A 17,749-nucleotide genomic window follows, 5' to 3' on the forward strand; every position below is an offset into this window, starting at 1 on the left:
TGAGACCATCAAAGACAACCACACTGCTGTCCCTTCATGCACCTCATTTAACAGCGTAACAATGAAGGAATGATAATTGCGCAGAGAAATGAGACCACAGCATTGTTTTCTCTTCCTCTCAAAAGATTATACATTACCCACAGCCTCAGCAGCAAACATCATGCATCTTAGTGATGTGCAGGTGTGGTGGAGATGGGAACAACAGCTTGAGTACAGTCGCCAATGCGTTTTACTATGCATGAAAATCAATTTCATGTCTCATCTATTGTGGCTCAGACACTCTATAGCTCCGGCATGGTCCAGCACAAGGTTTAATAAGTAGCATTTTTATGCGGAGCAGACCTGCACGTAGCCAGGGTTGCATCAAGACGAGGCAGCAAGGAGATTTATACAAGAATTCCTTAGGTTGCCCCGCAATCATACGCAACACATTGTGGCACAACTCCCTGAGCTCTTGTCGCTTTGTGTTTCAGTACAGTGCTGCGTGAAGGGGAGGCTCCTATAAAGATTAGAGCCTGTTTGCATAAAAGGGAGAGCTGACAAAAGTGATGATAGACTTGTGTGAGATAGGCGTAACCTCTGAGGGGAAGCGCTGTCCTCGCAGGGCCTCGTCGAACTTTAGATGAGCAGCAACAGCAGGTGCGAGTGGAGCTATTGGAGTCCAGCAAAGGCATCAAAGACGAGCAATTGGTATTCAGGGCGTAGCATGTGACACTTCAATGACAAAGTACATCCACAGAGCCTCAACTTTCATTCCTGCATGCTTGAGATACAGGTAGTCCTGGCACACAGGATATTGGGGGAAAGTGGTGATGTCCACAAACAAAATGCAAGAGGAGTAAAGGAAGGAAGGAAATGTAGTGGTGGGTGTTTGGAGATGGCATTTAGATGTACAAGCAGTGAAGCAGCTATAATGAAAGTAGCCTGCGATGCCAAAGGAAGAATAAAAAAAACAGACTGCAGTTCGAAGGGCAGTGGACAGAGGTCTGGAAATGCTGCGTAACTCAGAATCAATACAGATTAAGTGGTTATTTAGAGAGGAGAGGGCAATTTCTTTGACTTTGGGTTTTAATCACTTGTTCCCTCTCAAACATTTTAATGACATTGTTGATTACTGGAACAACAAACCCCCTGAAGAACAGATTTGCTAATGATCTTTGAAAATACAGAGCAAATCCCTCATGTCTATCTCCTTGTTCACACCGGTGTCTCTCAAGATTTACATTTTCAATACGAGCATTTCATCTTTAGGTTGTGTACAGATTGCCTGTAAGTGAGGAATGCTAAGGCAGCAGGAACCAGCAGTGGACTGAAGGTCAATTTAAACAGCTTTTGATGAAACAGTAGGTGCCAGTCAAAAAAGAAATGTCATGCTGATTATTTGTTGTGTTCCAAAAGAAACACATAACTAAAGTAGGCCACAACTAATTGTGTTTTTAAAGGTAGAAAGTAAATTGCAAGCATTAGTACTTAAATCCCACTGTGCTAGATGACATCTGCTCAAAACAGCTATGTCAGTAAGTTTTGCTCCTATAGTGTCATTTTCAGTGGCTGCAGGAGATTTTTAGGTCAAAGGTGCAAAAAAAAAAAAAAATTAGCTACTCCCTGGTGATCATGGTAACAAGTTTCATTTCACTGTTAAATAATATTAAGAGTTGGTGGAGACTAAAGTAGAGCTAAGAGAGAGTTTTTTATTAGTCATATTGATTATAAAATAGACCTTCATCTTCACCTTTGTGGAATTTGGATGTATTATTTCCAAGTGTTCTCCCCAGAAGAATAATAAACCCCCACCAGTTTTTCTCTGGGTTAACCTTGTCTTGCTGAAGGCAAGTCCTGTTCTCGCCATCCCTCCTCTCAGGTCACCAGGCTGGAACAACAGACCTGTGTTTGTCTTTATGACTGTTACGAGACAGCGGGAAGCTCTGTGCTTCAGACGGATTTGCAGGAGGAACACCTACACAGATGATGTAACTGTGTCGCTTAGGTAGGAGGGTTGCCTGGGTTCAGCTATTTGGGTACTTCATTATGAATAGAGCAACGTTATGACTACTTGAGTATAATGTGAAGGCATTTAATGGAGGAGGGCCGTGGCGTTTGCAAGTTCACCAACACAGAGCCGTGTTTGCCTTTACTTTATAAATGAAGCTGTTTCTTGTTAATCGTCTGACAGGTCATTTTGAATACAGCAGTCTGTGCTAACAGGGCCATTATATGGTGTGAAGGAGAGCTACATGTATGAATCTGTGTTTATGGCAGTATATAATCACTCAACAAATTGTCTTTTCATTGATGATGGACTTTTGCAGTCATTATTTCCTAATTGAATTTTAAATGACCTCTGCCGACTGTAATGTGAGTGATTACATTTTAAAGGAGATGAGAGTCGACTTTCAATACGTTATGGTGGGCTTGTGTGTGTGTAGTGCATATGTGCGTGTCTGTATTTCTGCGAATATGCATGTTTGTGTGCCGGCAGTCAATAATCAAATATCTCTGTTCCCCTGCTGGGATTTCTCACTCTATTTTGTTTTTTTTTCTTTCTCTCTCTGTCAGAATCTGCTTTAAGCATCTCACTGGTGACTGTAGTTGCACTGGAATCGGCCTATTTAGGTTTTGGTCGCACTTCGTCCCAGCTCTTATATTGATCAATTGACTTCATAAAGCACTGAGGCAGCACACTCTGTCGTCAGTAATCAATGCCCAGATCCATTCTTTTCTCTTCATTTGAGGAGCCGTCCGGAGCTTTCTCACAGCGGAGCAGATGAGCCGCGGGCCTTTGGGGGAATTGTCCTCCAAACTAGTGTCCTTTCCATGATGAACAGATTTAACTAGATCGTAAACAAAAACATCACATCTGTCTCTAACTGCCCCCTTCACCCATCCCATCCAGTGTATCAGCATCAAAACAGAACAAACATCACCCCTTCAACTTCAAGGATTTCTCATCGGAGCCGGGAACATTCATCATTCACACTTTTTAATTTCTCTATGTAGCTGTCTCATCTCATCCTCACCCTTGGCCTGATGCTCTGTGACAGATGCCGACAAACACACTGTATGATTACATAAAGGCAGTCAAGCACTTTTGCTAGGTGAAGGATAGTTCATTTGTTTATTAATAGCATTAGAGCATTAGAGGTGAATATGTTCTTTTACCAATTCAAGGGAGTGATGGGTCTGTTTACTAATCAGTATGTTTGGATATTGAAAGTCACAGAGCCTGGTATTTATACTAATACTCGAAATGTAAAAACACCGTAAAAAATAACCATTACAGTTTCCTGGAGGCCAAGCTTAGAGCTTCACATTTGTTCCACAATCAGTTTAAAAATCCAAACACATAAAATGTCCTCAAATATGGAGGATCACAGAGAAAGCATCTGAGAAGCTGGAAGCAGTAAATTTTACCCATCACACTATAGCAAAAAACACCAGTGGTGTAACTATAAAAAGTGTGACATTTTTTATTCTCTGCAATACTAGATTTATGAACAAATACCAGATACCAACCAAATGACATCATAAGATTGTGAAAATATTACATTATACCTGCTAAACATGAACATGTTACTGACATTGGCATTTAACTCAAAGCATCACTGTGGCTAAGCCTCAGAGAACCACTAGCTGGGCTGTAGACAATCTTGCTGCTTGATAAATGGCTCAACCAATTGTTTGAACATCAAAGTTATATGAAACAATAATTTCAGCACGATTGCTACATGAGTTGTGATTGTGTGAGATTAAAAATAGGAGGCCACAGAGAAGTATCTCAGACAGATGTTGGTATATCAACAGCTCGTCCATATTCCGTTCACAAACCCTTTGCCTGACAGTAGGGCTTTTGATTCAACCATTTCTTGAAAACCATCCAAACCCCTTCGTCTTTTCTCTGGCCCTACCTAAAAGGAAGCATAATTTTTTTTATGTGGGATCCAGTCTTCAGTGGTCCACACAGTGCCACTCAGGAACTGGCTCATCACTGCTTGGACCAGGATCTGTTCAGAGTATGAAATGCCTATGCCAAAATAAATCCAGCGGCATTGAATAATTTAATTGATGCTTATTATAGATAGGGCTCAACTCCCCCTGATTTCACAGGCTCACTAAGCCCGACCCCAGGCGCTGGGAAAATGCTCATCTGTGTCATTTTGTGATGCGTTGCCTTGTGGATGTGTAGCCCGCTTTCTCTTTCACTTCTTTTGCTTCTTCTGCACATTGCCTCTGAGTCAGAGTGGAGATGTTACATTAAGGACAGTGTTGTTGAAATGAATGTCTGTAATAGGTTCGACAAGTTAAATTAGGACTATAAACCAAAGCTCAAATTCACTGAGACTGGAATTTCAACAAATTGATCCCAGACTTTTTCCCTTTAAAGGTTTGTTACCTGCAATTTGCTGTCACTGAGATTTAAATACTGAACATATTTTTTGCATAATCAAGTCTACAAATACTAGTGTTTCTGCTAAAAACCCATTTTGCATGACATTACTTGCTGTATAAGTGATGTGTGAGCCTCATTTACACTCAGTGCAGAGAATTTGAGCTTCAAGCTGCAACGTAATATTCAAACAGTACTGTACATTTATACTGATGAAGAGAAATGGATTTTGTAAATTCTTGTACTTCATGATCTTGGAGAAGTCCACCAGCTGTATTTTGGGGAAGTATTTAAAGATATCACAGTACTGCTTCCAGAGATGTCTATAAATACTTCATGATGCCAGTTTAAATGAAATGATCATTAAGCACAAAAATCCAACAAACTCCATTGAACATGTGTATCGTGCGGGATTCTAAACGACTTCTCTCCTCCCTCTCTTCTCTGCACAGCGGTCCAAAATAGCAGTATATGAGAAGATGTGGTCATACATGAAATCGGCTGAGCCCTCAGTGTTTGTTAAGACCACACCCGATGGCGTAGCCCGGGTACGAAAGTCGAAGGGCAAGTTCGCCTTTCTCCTTGAGTCCACCATGAACGAGTACATCGAGCAGCGGAAGCCGTGCGACACCATGAAAGTGGGCGGGAACCTCGACTCGAAAGGCTACGGTGTGGCGACGCCCAAAGGCTCAGCATTAAGGTGGGTGGAATAATATAACAATATCCTCCATGTTGTTATAGTATTCCACCTACCCTGATGTCCCCCTGTTATCATTCTCTTCTCTTCTTCTTGTTTTGTTATGGACACAGAGGTAACGGTGGTATGCCTTTCAGTGCACTTGGATACAAATGATTTATAGTGATAATTAATGTTTTTAAGTATTTTTTTATAGATGTGTTATAGATTTGCTATTTAACCGCAGAGGAATCCAAATCCAGACAATAAGGCTAAAGCTAACAGTCATTTCATTTTTATGTCTCTCTTACTGTTGCTTTTCTCTCTCCTTCGATCTCTCCTTCTGTCCCGTGTGCTGTCCTACCTGACTGTTGTGTTGTCACTTTTAATTTAACAGTTCAATGGTTTTTCAATTTAGCCTTTTAAAAGCTGCGCTGTCACTTGTGACGAATGTTAATTGCATGATGTTTGTTGTTGTTACTTTTCTTCTCAATGACAAGTGTCCCCATCCCGCACACTTCAGTTCTGAACTACGTAACCCTTCATGCCACCTTTTCCAAGATTTAACACTGTCTTTACCTTATATTAGCCTTTTTTATCTCTCCATATTCCTTAAATTCTTAAACAATTTGTCCTTTCCTAGACCATTCTGATTTAACAGATAGTATTCTGTGCATAAGCCCCTGCTTTGACAGTGGTAGTCTCACTACCATGACCTATCATTATGATGCTTAGTTCAATTATTACTTTGCATTAGATTTCTCACGGACCTGTGCATTTTCTTACAAGTTATGTTTTATCGTTTCAAGAAATGCTGTTAACCTGGCAGTTTTAAAACTGAATGAGCAAGGCCTCTTGGACAAATTGAAAAACAAATGGTGGTACGACAAGGGAGAGTGCGGCAGCGGGGGAGGTGACTCCAAGGTCAGCCTCGATGTCACCACAATCGGGTACCATAGTGCAGAGTAATCGGCAAGGCTGTTACAACAACTCAACCAAAACCAAACCAACTGTCCATCCCAGCCAACCTGCTGCTGCCCCAAGGCAGATTACCTAATTAACTGATAGTCTGACCAGGCGGTTTAACAGCTCAGATCAAACTAAGGAGCCTTCGCTTAGCCAACAGAAAACTATTATTGGTGGTTATTGAGACTGTAGTGTTCATTTACTGCAAATAAGAACTAATATGGGTTTAGTTTTGCTACGGTTTGATGGTAATGGGAATGTGGCTGCCCTGCAGTTGTGAAAGGTTGAGCTTTGTTTATTCATCCTTACACGCCTGAAGGGCAGATCACCTAGCCTCAGTTGTTAGGCGGCTTGGGTAGTGTCAGATATTTCTTAATAAAGTCACACACGTGTAATTCAACGTAGTTCGCCAGAGAGTGTTCCATGTGCAGAAAAGGCCGTAACCTCCAGCCGCCCCTCATGAAGGTGAAGTTCGTTAATCCTGTAAGAGAGAGGGCTTTGCAGTACTTCAGCGCACAGCTGCTTCACATCCATGACACCGGACCAGCGGACCCATGAGCTCTAAAGCCAACATGATAAATTCTCCTTTAATGGCAAAAACCTCAAAATGGCTGCTCAGCCGAGGCCGACAGGGAAGCAAGGGGAACAGCGGCGTCTTGAGGGGACTAAGCATTACAGGCAAACGTGAGAATTCTAATTAAACAAAAGACTCATGATTCATTTTTAATGGGTCATCTGATAAACCACCTGTGGTTTGAGTTCACTACATGCACTTCCTACCCCATTAATAACCCTGGTGTGACCCTTTTGACCACATCTCTCCCTCTTCTTCTGTGGTTAGATGATGAATGATTTTTCCATTATGGGAGCTAATGGCTCCGAGTGTGATACCCCCACTCACCCGTGACAACTTAGTGTTAATGTTACTTAGATTACGTGACGTGAAGCATTGTGCTACTTTCACTAGATTACATACAAGGCACTAGCATCATATTCTTTAGCATGCAGGTCAATTTAATGACAAATGACACTGTCAGCACGCATGTGATGATATAGGTCAGATAACTGGCTAGATTACACACAAGCTGCAAGGTCCCGTGGACGGCAGATTATATAATTACACCCTTAGTGTCATTCGTCATATATTGGCCTAAATCACAGTGAACAGTTAAGCTGCTGTGACTTTGTTAAAATAGCATCACCATAAGAGGCTCACATACCAAATAATGTCCCACTACATGCCTGGGGTTCATTTCTCAAAAGGATTCTTTTGTGTCTGTATTTCTAACATTGTCCATGTTCTGTAGACACTGAGTTCAGGAGGCCTCCCTGTGCTACTCAGAGCTCTGCTCAGGAGCCATTTGAAAATATCTGTCCCTTGTGCTGTCATCATGCACAGGTATGTACTGTCTGTCTGTGTCCTGGCTTGTCTCGGCTCTCCAGGACTCAGTGGAAAGGCCCCGATATGGTGGAATCAAGCGGCCTGGAGCGCTCATGTTCCAAACAGTGCACCACTTGGCCCCGTCCGGCTCACAGCTCCATGCTCCAACAGACAACAGGAGATGCACATAATCATGCACATGGCTGCATACACACCCACTCACACACAGTTAACACAGCTCTCTCTTGCCCCCAGGCACAACACCGCAAAGCCTAGATTGAGTTTCAGACACAGAGCATGTTACAGGGTAATTGCATTGTTAATCAATGTCTCTCCGAGCCAAGACAATGGTCTGGTCTTCACAGTCCGTTTCCTCAGATTGGCTATGAGGGATATACAGTGGTGTAATCTTCTCTCAGTGCATTATGCATTGCATGGATCCCCTAGGGGGACATTGTTTCCAGGGAGTAGTCAGGTCACTCATTTATTGATGCTCTATTTTTCTTTGCTTCCAATTTGCTTTTCACTTTCGCAGAAAGATTGACCTGAGCCGCAAATGATCCACTATCGCATTATGACTACGAAGTATCATCTTTTGTCTGGCTTGAATTTTTTATTTTTTTTTTGGGTGGGGGAAGTAATTTCGTGCAATAGAATATTATGATAATTTATGTTGACATGCAGTATTTGGAGGTCGTGATATAACTCTTACACATATCAAGCGGCAGGAAACAGCTGCGTCAGACATGATTGTGCAGCTACAGGCGAATGTGAGAGGAATTATTCCGCTGATACTTTTGAGCTCTTTCCTGCAGCTCTGTGCAGTTTGGTTTGGACACACTCATCTGACACTAATCTGGCATAATTGGGAGATAAGGTTTTCTTAGCAATATGCTGGAATAGAACACTTAGGAATTAATTACGCTCTCACTTTTGGGCAAATACGAAATTGGTTCTAATACCTCATAAATTGATTGTTGTCATTGTAGCAACTGGAGTATTAGCAATCGCAGGACTAAGCCGATGTTGTTGAAATACAAAGGTAGAGTTTTCTGTTTGTTAACACAAAGCTCCTGTTGGACTGGACTTGTTAAATGGTGTTCAGAAAGCCCCTGTGATTCAGTATCTGCCCCCGAACCCATGTAACCTGGTATTGTTTGGTATTCAAAGACTTGCAGATCGTACCTTTGAGTACCTGCTCGTCGCCCCGCTAACAGCGTCTGCCGATTACTCAAAGCGATATGGGCAGGCCCTGGCTTTAGACTAGGGGTTATAAAGGTAATAGGTAGAATGCCTGCTCTCTGTGATGTTGACATAGCCAGGAGCCCTGCTTTATCGCTTTGTAAAGTATGTAGTAGTTTAAAAGTTGAATAACATAAAATAACATAATATAATGTTATTTATGTTATTTCCCACGTGAAGAACTCCTGTAAACCTTGCAGTATTGAAACTCAGTGAACAAGGCATCTTAGACAAGCTGAAAAACAAATGGTGGTACGATAAGGGTGAATGTGGAACCAAGGACTCTGGAAGTAAGGTCAGTCGCTGCAGGTCTTTTGTACTGATTCCAAATTGCATTTTGACGTACTGTTCATATGCAAGACAAAACTTCTCTAACATCTATAGTGTACATTTTGTTTATTTGCTACACATATTTTTTCTTTTTTTAGTCTTTCTGTTTTTCTGCCACCATAACTGTAACACAGTTTCTATGTGGCGCTAACACATGGCACTGCTTCCCCAAATTCATTTTTTTTCTTTTATGCCATAAAAATGAGTCACTTTTTACTGCAATACAAACTCTTTTTTGTGACAACTGTAATGGTAATGCTGAGGGGAAATTGCCAAAGTGCCTTTCAGTTACACAATTTTAGCTGTATCACAGCAGTTAACAGTTGTTGATAAATGCTATTTTTGCTCATTTTCACTCTTGACATTCATGATACTCTGACCATTATGCTGCTGTTTCTATTTACCAAACTGTTAATGAAAATTTGATTTATTTGTGTTGTTACTAGTTTGCATTGAGATGTGTCTATTAGATTTTTTGGCTTCCTGTGGTGTGACGAACAAGCAATGCCTCTTATTGTGATGAATTACTTAAATCCAACTTCTCTAAGCGGTGAGAACGCCGTGGGGTGTCCTCCAATATCTTGTGGCTGCTCAGAGTTGAGGTTAGAGGCTCTGTTTGCACATTACAAGAAGTTAAGGAATGTAATAAACCCACTATTTAACCCTCTGAGATATAGCCAGAGCCTCAGACCACAGCTTTAGGGATGTAGACAGCTTTACGGGTATCTCCATGCTCATAGGGTTAAAACTGCAAATAGTAAAACTCTAATGAACAAATTTTTAATGAATATGTTTGGTAGGTAAGCAGCAGCAAAATGGTTTGATCTTTAGTGCTTTTTTTAACTTTAATGGAGCTATCATTCATCTACTATGAATTTGACTGTACTGTATGACAATGTTGCCATGAGAGTTATACGTACATGTCTCTAAGAGGATTTTTTAAAAAGATGAGAGAGGATTTTCAGAGCTGTCGACCTATGCGATACTGACCAGCTTCCTAACATGGTCAAGAGCAGAAGCCATATCAACACAGATGTAGTGCAGGGGAGCGTAAACTCTACATTCACCAGTATTGACAGACAGACAGACAGACAGACAGAGCATTAAGAGTTGGCTTCTTTCTCCATAGTGGAGAATGGTTTCACTATGGCAGTCTGAAGTTCCTCATGACTTTGTGACAACCATAGGAAAATCAGTTCAGTCAAAATTATAGCCCTAGCAACTCATGACATCTTAAATCTTTTTTTGTTGCTTGTAGCTGTTAGCATGCATAATCTATAGCATCAGTAAGGCAGATAATGACGATTTGCTAAAGCAGTTACACTGTTGAAAGTCAAGGCTATGTCAGGCTCAGTTTGAAGGCTGCATTTATTGTTCTGCTGCATTTGCACCACTGCAAAACTCTTAACTATGTTATTCACTTTCCCCCAGGACAAGACAAGTGCTCTCAGCCTAAGCAATGTGGCTGGTGTCTTCTATATTCTGGTTGGAGGGCTGGGGCTGGCCATGATGGTGGCTCTGATAGAGTTCTGTTATAAATCACGACAAGAAACCAAACGGCTGAAATTGGCCAAGAATGCCCAGAATTTTAAGCCGGCTCCCCCGACCAACACCCAGAACTTTGCCACATACAGAGAAGGCTACAACGTATACGGAACCGAGAGCGTTAAGATCTAGAGGTAGGCCAGTTCTCCTGCTGTCCACACTATTTCCCCCGAGCTACCGTGAGCGATGAATCATTTAGCTTCCTGTCATATCAGTTAGGAGTAAATAATTCATTTGTATGTGTTGCTGTGGCTGTTTACGGTTGTCATGTTGGACTCTGCACAACACGCATGCCCACCCAAACACAAAACACTAAGATGTAGTTTGTGCCTTGTAACGTATAGCTTCATGGATAGTGCCTCAGGCTACATGAGGGAAAGAACACAGTCTTGAACCTTCTGTGTATTGCAGTGTCAACAAACTGCTGTATAGGGACAATGGAGGACATTAGCATCTAGCGTGTTGTGTAATATATTACCTTTACAGAGTTTGTTTCCCAAATTAAAAAGGAATTCCATGGGGCTAACCTCAAATTTAAATTTAATGTTTGTGTTATTGTTTTGTTTTTTATTTTTCATTTATTTATTATTTGCCACTTGGGGGCAGCGGAACAAGCTGTAACAGCTGCGTTGCTACAGAGCCCTAGGACTCTTCTGTCGAAACTTATTTTGTATTTCCAATGAAAGCTCATTTGCCACTTAATACCGCCAGACTTAACTGGAAATTCAAAAAATAGCTTTATATAGAAATTCTAAACTCATTGCACAAAACAAAGAGGTCCATACCATAGTTAAGTCCACTGCTAAGCTTGAGTTTGGTTGGATTAATTGCATGTTTGTGCTTCCAGTTAAACCCAAAAGTGTGACAAGTCTGTTTACAGAAAGCAGCTGTACAACAGAGCAACAGAAGTTAAAGGGCCCTGAAAACATATTTTCTCCATCAACATCTGACAAGTGATTTTGTGCCAAAGTAGAAAAGTTTTTATTCTTGACATGAGTGACTTCTGTGTTTGGTGTTATTTGTCCGCACATTCTTAACCGGTTTGATGTGGGTAGGGCGTGTTCGGGGGAAAAAGTGATGTCACATAAATAGTCTGAAGCTGGTGACAGTGGGTGTGTCGTTTGTTTACATTGCTATCAATCAAGTCTAATCACACCCACACAATTCTGATGAAGCAGAGCTGAATTTTTGCGTGCTAAACTCTGATTAAATAAAGAACAGATCTTAAATCTGATTGGTGCAAATTTATTCTGAAATAATTTTGTTATTTAGATGAAGTTCAGATTTAGGACCATGTTTTCAGGCACTTTTAAAAAACAAAACACATTGATTAAACTGACCACATTCACTGTTTTTTTATTCATTTTGACAAATTCAAAGTCAAATATTTTCAGCCAACAGTGAGTCACACAGTATGAAGATGTGAGTTCTTCCTGGCATAAACCTCATGTTTGCTCTTTTTCTGTATGTTGACACAGGTTTAGGAAACATTTGCATTGTCCCTTACAACTGTGACTATGAAAAGACAGGATCACGGGGATTGAGCTCCAAGCCAAATCCTCTGGCGCGGACATGGCACGATAATCTGCAAAGACGACACGACTGAACTGGACTGGTCATGGGAAGAACCAATGCGGTTCCCTCCTCTCAGTGCCTTATGGAACTCTGAGTCCAATCAATGCAACTCATTCACAATGATATTGCTTTTTGCTTGAAACTCATACAAAACAGAAGAATGGTGCAGTGATTAAAAAAACGAATATATATCTATACATATAATACATTAGACATGTTACAATGAATGAGAGAACTAAAGCCATCATTTGCAACCCTAAGCACATTTTGAAGTGCCAGACAGACGACAAATCTTATATGACAAGTGTCTAATTGGTTTCTTGTAATCACTATGATCAGATTACTCTTCATCCTTCTGCTGCCAGGTTTTCACTGGTTATATGTGTTCATATAAGTTTATTAGATCTACTCAGTGCAGTGTAAGACACTGGTTATTAGAGAATAGCTTTTATACTGCTGAGAGTCACTGGTGGTGACCATGTACCTGTTTTAAAACAGACAGATTGATCTTATTGGAGTAAAATGCCATTCAGCCCAAAAACAATGACGAGTGTGACGTTTGTACTCTAAACTCTGGTGCTGCTGCTGCCAGGCTGTCTTGTGTCTTCTGAACGTTTGATGGGACTCACGAAGATGAGAAGATGATCTGGTTTGGCTCTCGTGCACTAGAGAACCAGGTCATGATTCGCACTTCCAATACTGCCAAGAGTGTGTTTTGTATGACAAAAAAAGTGTGTAAAGCAAGGTGTTCATGCTTGATTTAAAAAAACAAAACAAAACAAAAAAAGAGTTTGTAAAATATCAAAGGAGCGACCGACTCACTAAGGTTTGCTGCTCCAAACAGTCTTTCCCTGGAGTTTAGAGTCATTCAAGTCTTCTGTACATGAAAGTAAAACCAAACAAAAAGGGTAATTCAGTTGTAGATTAACTGCAATCCAATTAAAGGATAACAGTAATGGCTTTTAAACTGTAGAATTTTGGATTACCTAACTGTTTTCTTTCACAATTGCACATTTTACAATGAGCTGTGGTTTGCTTTTAATTTGATTTCCTTTTAATGAGCATTACCGTGTTTGGTGACTTCACTTAGTAAATGAAAATGAAAAATATATGAATACAACAGAAAATAGATTTATACAAGGTTATACCAGGGAGAGTCCTGAAGCTTAGCACATTTCCATATTGCTGTAATATTTTTTTTTCTTTCAAACAGACTGTGATTCCATAGGATTTAGGAAGATACTTATCTAATCACCTGAGACTATGGGCAGGTAGTTTTATATGAAAAAAGAAACTGACTTATGAAGAAAAAAGAAAGAACACCTTGAGAAATGTGTAAATTTAGATAAATGAGAATTATTTATACTACGTGATGAAAGATTGATTTATCCTTTTCTCCTTTCTTTGTTTTTTTTTCTCATTTTTTTCTAAGAAATTGCATGTGAAATCAGTGATGCTTGACGAGCTCTGCTACTCACAAACTGACTTTAGGTTTAACGTTAGAAATCCAGCCCTGGTTCTTCTTTTTGTAAATCAGTTTCCACCTTCTTCCTCTTTTTTGTACACCTCACCTTCTGCAAAAACGAAAATTGCCGGCCATAGTAGTGGGTACAAAAGAGCAAGAGATGCATGCATAATTTGCTGAACCTCATTAGTGAGGCGCTGTACAGAGAATTTTAATACATTTTGTAAATAAAATGTACAGAAAGAGGTCCTTGTGTCTGTGTTAATGCCATATCTACCACTTGAACATGTTCGACTTTTTTCCTTGTGGCCTGCAGGAGTTACAGGAGATTGTCTGGGCCTCGGGTTAAACACACAAACATAAACTCCAGTATGATGCCAGTGGAGTATCAGTGGCCTGAGCAGCCCCCTGCAGACAAATGCACAAAGAGAAGATTTTATCCTATAATAGTCCAATATTGAGCCGTTAGTCTGTGGAAGTATGTGTGCATGTTTTGGATCAATAGTAAGCACCATCTGCTTCAGTCTTGCTCTCCTGCTGTGCATCCACTGATTGAGGGCTCCATTGACGGCTTTATCTGGCATGTGATCTTTCTCCCGTGCTCTCTTTTATAAGATGCTTTGTGACAATCAATAATGTATTATTATAACCAGCAACTGCTTACAAAGCAAACTGCACACTGTTGTTGCGTTGCGTTGCAGTGGTTTTAAGCTCAAAAACAGTATTTTATGGAGGATATTTTCATCAGGATTTGCACAAATAAAAGAGACAATTAATCATTTAAACCTTATTCCCACTGTGTAAATTCTCACATACACAGTAAATCAGCACAATGCTCAATAGATTGCCCAGACGGCCTGTGTCATTTTACTGGTCTCTGGGACTGCATTGTGTGGTTAAATGAATTCTCCTTCCAGAGATCCAGCCTGCCATAGCTCAAATAACAAATCCAACAAACATGGCAAAAGACCAGTGTGTGTGTGTGTGTGTGTGTTTTTTTTTTCACTTTCATTTTTGGATGCATACACTATGATTCAGGATTTATTCACTGCGCCAGTCCTGTGGAACAGACTCTGTATGAAATGCTACTGTACGATCCAAACAACCCATTTCTGACAAAGCATGAAAGGATATTGCTTTTTTGTTCTTCCTTTGCTTCACTGCCTCTCTTTTGTGTAGCTATTTTTTTTCTTTGTTATGCCTGGACTTTCAAACAGGAACAAGAAAATATGGGGGAGTGGTGCGCGAGGATTGTACTGCACTGCAGCACATGATGCTCATGAGACCATTGTCTGGAATTAGTTTACTCACCTATCAAAGAGGGCGTCACAGCGACAGCGTTTGTCCTGCAGAGAATGGGGAAAAAACAAGAGGCAACAAGCAACTAGGATGAGGCCTTTCATCCAGACAGTGACATGGGGAACAGAAGTGTCTCATCACAGGGGCAGGGGAGCGCGTTTCCTTCCAGCAGAGGACAGCTAATCACCCCCCTCTGTGGCACCACACACTTCTTGCATGTGTTGAACTGTGCGACTATAAGGGCTGGCTTCTCTACTCGCTGCCTCTTTGGGCCTGTGGCTGTGAAAGTTAATCTGATCTAACATGGGCTCTGTCACTGAGGGGAAGGAGGTTATATGTGTGCGTGTGTGTGTGTGACAACTAAAAGAGTGTGTGTGTTTGTGTAGGGTTAGGGCTGTGTGACGAAGAAAGAGAAGAGGATACTCACAAGGCTGAAGAAGGACGTGTCATGGGGAGGATACTTTGATTACCGCCACAGAGAAAGAAAAAAAAAGGGGAAAAACTTTCTGGTTCACTAGCTCCCTCACTTTGCAGTGTGCTGCAGTCTCTCTCTCTCTCTCTCTCTCTCTCTCTCTCTCTCTCTCTCTCTCTCTCTCTCTCTCCATCCCTCCAAGGACACAATGAATAAATCACATTCCAACTCAGTTGTTCCATTTTCCTCTTTTCTACTCTTTAGCTCTTCAGCTGTCTTAAGTGCACTAGAGGAGCTCTGCACTTGACATTCAAGTTCTGTTGACATTGATCAACTTTCCAAACATATATCCTATTATTAAAAAAATAGATCAAAGACATAAATACAAAGAAAGTCATTTTTTGGACTGAGCTTTTGTCATAAGCAGTTATTCACATTTATAGCTATTTAATCTGTTTGTCATACTTCCCTCATCTGCTTTTTAGAACATTTCTAAATCCTCTTCGCTGTTGATTGTGCTCTTTGAAGCACATTTTAATGATGCAAAGACAATAGAGACATAACAGATATGACACATGGAGTTCATATGGGATGCCTTCGGGGGCTTGACTGAAACAATGAGATATGAAAGAAAACAACAAATATTAGCACAGAAACACCATTAGCATCCTGCTATGAATGAACGATCATGATTTACACTGTTCATGATGGTAACACTTACACAGAAGATTTACGCATGCAATGTTTTGTTCACGCAGAATCTCATTTCTCCAGACAGTGAATGACGCAGGTTTGAATCATAGTAAATGACGCAGACAGCAGGAGGAGATCGTGTTGTTGTTTGACCAAAGCCGAACGGGCAGGACTCACTATGACGACTTTGAGCGCGTTGTGATCGCTGGCAATAGATGCACCAGATCCAGCATCTGCAGAGGCAGCCGCCCTCATGGGAGATTTGTGCACTTCAAACTCTGGGGCTAAGAGTTAATAGAGAATAAATGGTGCGATATACAAAGCTGACTGCTGTTCTGAGAGCAGGAAAACCTCAAAGAGAGAGGTCAGGTCAGGGTGGCGAGGCAGGCCATGTGTCTACAAGTAAGAGCTCTGGGTGTACAACAAATCCAGCTGTCTGCTGCAACATGCCAGTGACTGGATAAAGCACTAAAAGCTGACATACAGCTGTGCATGCTTGAACGTTGCGTGAACTGCTCCTAAATCTGCTGCTTACTGGATGAAAATCTTCATGGAATCAGTGTCTTGTCACAAAGCAAACCGTCTCCTTATCTTCATAAATGCATCAGTAACAAAAAGTCCACATTTAAGACTTTCTTCACTTCATTCATTATTTTCTCATTTTCTCTCATTTCAATCCAGAAAGTGGTAACTTGTGCTCAGGGACACTTTATAGGGGATGTTAAGCCCATAGCTCAAAACACAAAATATCCTGCAGCAGCGCAGCATTACATTATTGATTGTTGACGCTCTGCGGAGATTTTTATCTCTTCCTCTGTTGTGACCAAAACCGGTGACTCTGAGACATATCAGAACAGTTAGCATCTGTTACTTGTTTATGCCATTTGTACTATTTTGCTGTTTTGTCTTTGTCTCTCTGACAAGTTTCAGGCTGATTTTGCCAGTTCCACCAATATCTTTAGTTCTAAGTTATATGATGTTTGAAACCCTGCTGTCTGAATCCATTTTCATGAGACTTTCATCTTCAGCCATGGCACTGACTGGCATTGCTTATTTTACTAATGATATGTCTTATATTCTTATATATCATATGGACATGTTTACAAGGTTAAATACTGATTATCACACTGGCCCTCCAATAAATTCTTTATTAAGCTGTGCATTATATGTATTGCTCATAAATGCTGAATAAGAGTAGGTAGAATGAAGTGAAACCTACAGTATGGAGCAGCTAACCTGGCTTTCTTTGAAGGGAGCAAAACCTGCCTATGAGCACCTCTAAAGCTTGCTATTTAACATTACTGTATATCTCATTTATTTAATCCACACAAGACCGAAGCGTGACACTGTTATGGTTTTATGAGGGAAATAAAATCTGCAGGTACTGCATAACAGCTGCAAATCAGCATGGACCAACATCCCTGTGGAGTATACTGTATCTGCAGCAGCTTGCTGAATCCATACTTTGATGAATTCAGAGGCTCTAACGGTAAAAGGAAGTCTTCGACAAACCAGCAAATGTTTACCACAGCAATCAAGTACATTGCATTGATTTATACTAGATTTGAGTGTTCATGTGTGTAGTTTTGTAGTTTGATTTGATATGTGGAGTGCAGAGGAGTTGGTACGGCTGGATCAGTGAGGAATGAACAAAAAGTAGCAGGAGCTAATCTCCCACAGAGCTTCATTAATACGGCCCATTAGAACTGACAAGTAACTCAGTGTGATTTCACATCTGGATTATACGTACTGTAGCTCTTCTCTCACTATTCTTCTGCTAT

General features: G+C 40.8%; 1 protein-coding gene across 3 annotated transcripts in view; it reads left to right on the plus strand.

Annotated features, from left to right (window-relative positions):
* Positions 1-13,808, plus strand: part of LOC146980038 (glutamate receptor 3) — a 77,235-nt gene extending 63,427 nt beyond the window's left edge. The window contains exons 13-17 of one of the 3 annotated variants that reach the window (XR_015036928.1): positions 4,837-5,084; positions 5,870-5,984; positions 8,830-8,944; positions 10,411-10,658; positions 12,003-13,808. Coding sequence is in view for 2 of the 3 variants with exons in the window: in XM_085790118.1 (XP_085646244.1) it covers positions 4,837-5,084; positions 5,870-5,984; positions 10,411-10,656 (609 nt within the window). In the remaining variant the exon portion in view is untranslated. The remainder of the gene's footprint in view (positions 1-4,836; positions 5,085-5,869; positions 5,985-8,829; positions 8,945-10,410; positions 10,659-12,002) is intronic. The other 2 variants (XM_085790118.1, XM_085790119.1) reach the window with 2 other exon arrangements.
* The last annotated feature ends 3,941 nt before the right edge of the window (positions 13,809-17,749 follow it).

This window comes from Trachurus japonicus, chromosome 10 (genome assembly GCF_045865225.1).
Source record: "Trachurus japonicus isolate A0001 chromosome 10, Traja_1.0".
Classification (NCBI taxonomy): Eukaryota; Metazoa; Chordata; class Actinopteri; order Carangiformes; family Carangidae; genus Trachurus; species Trachurus japonicus.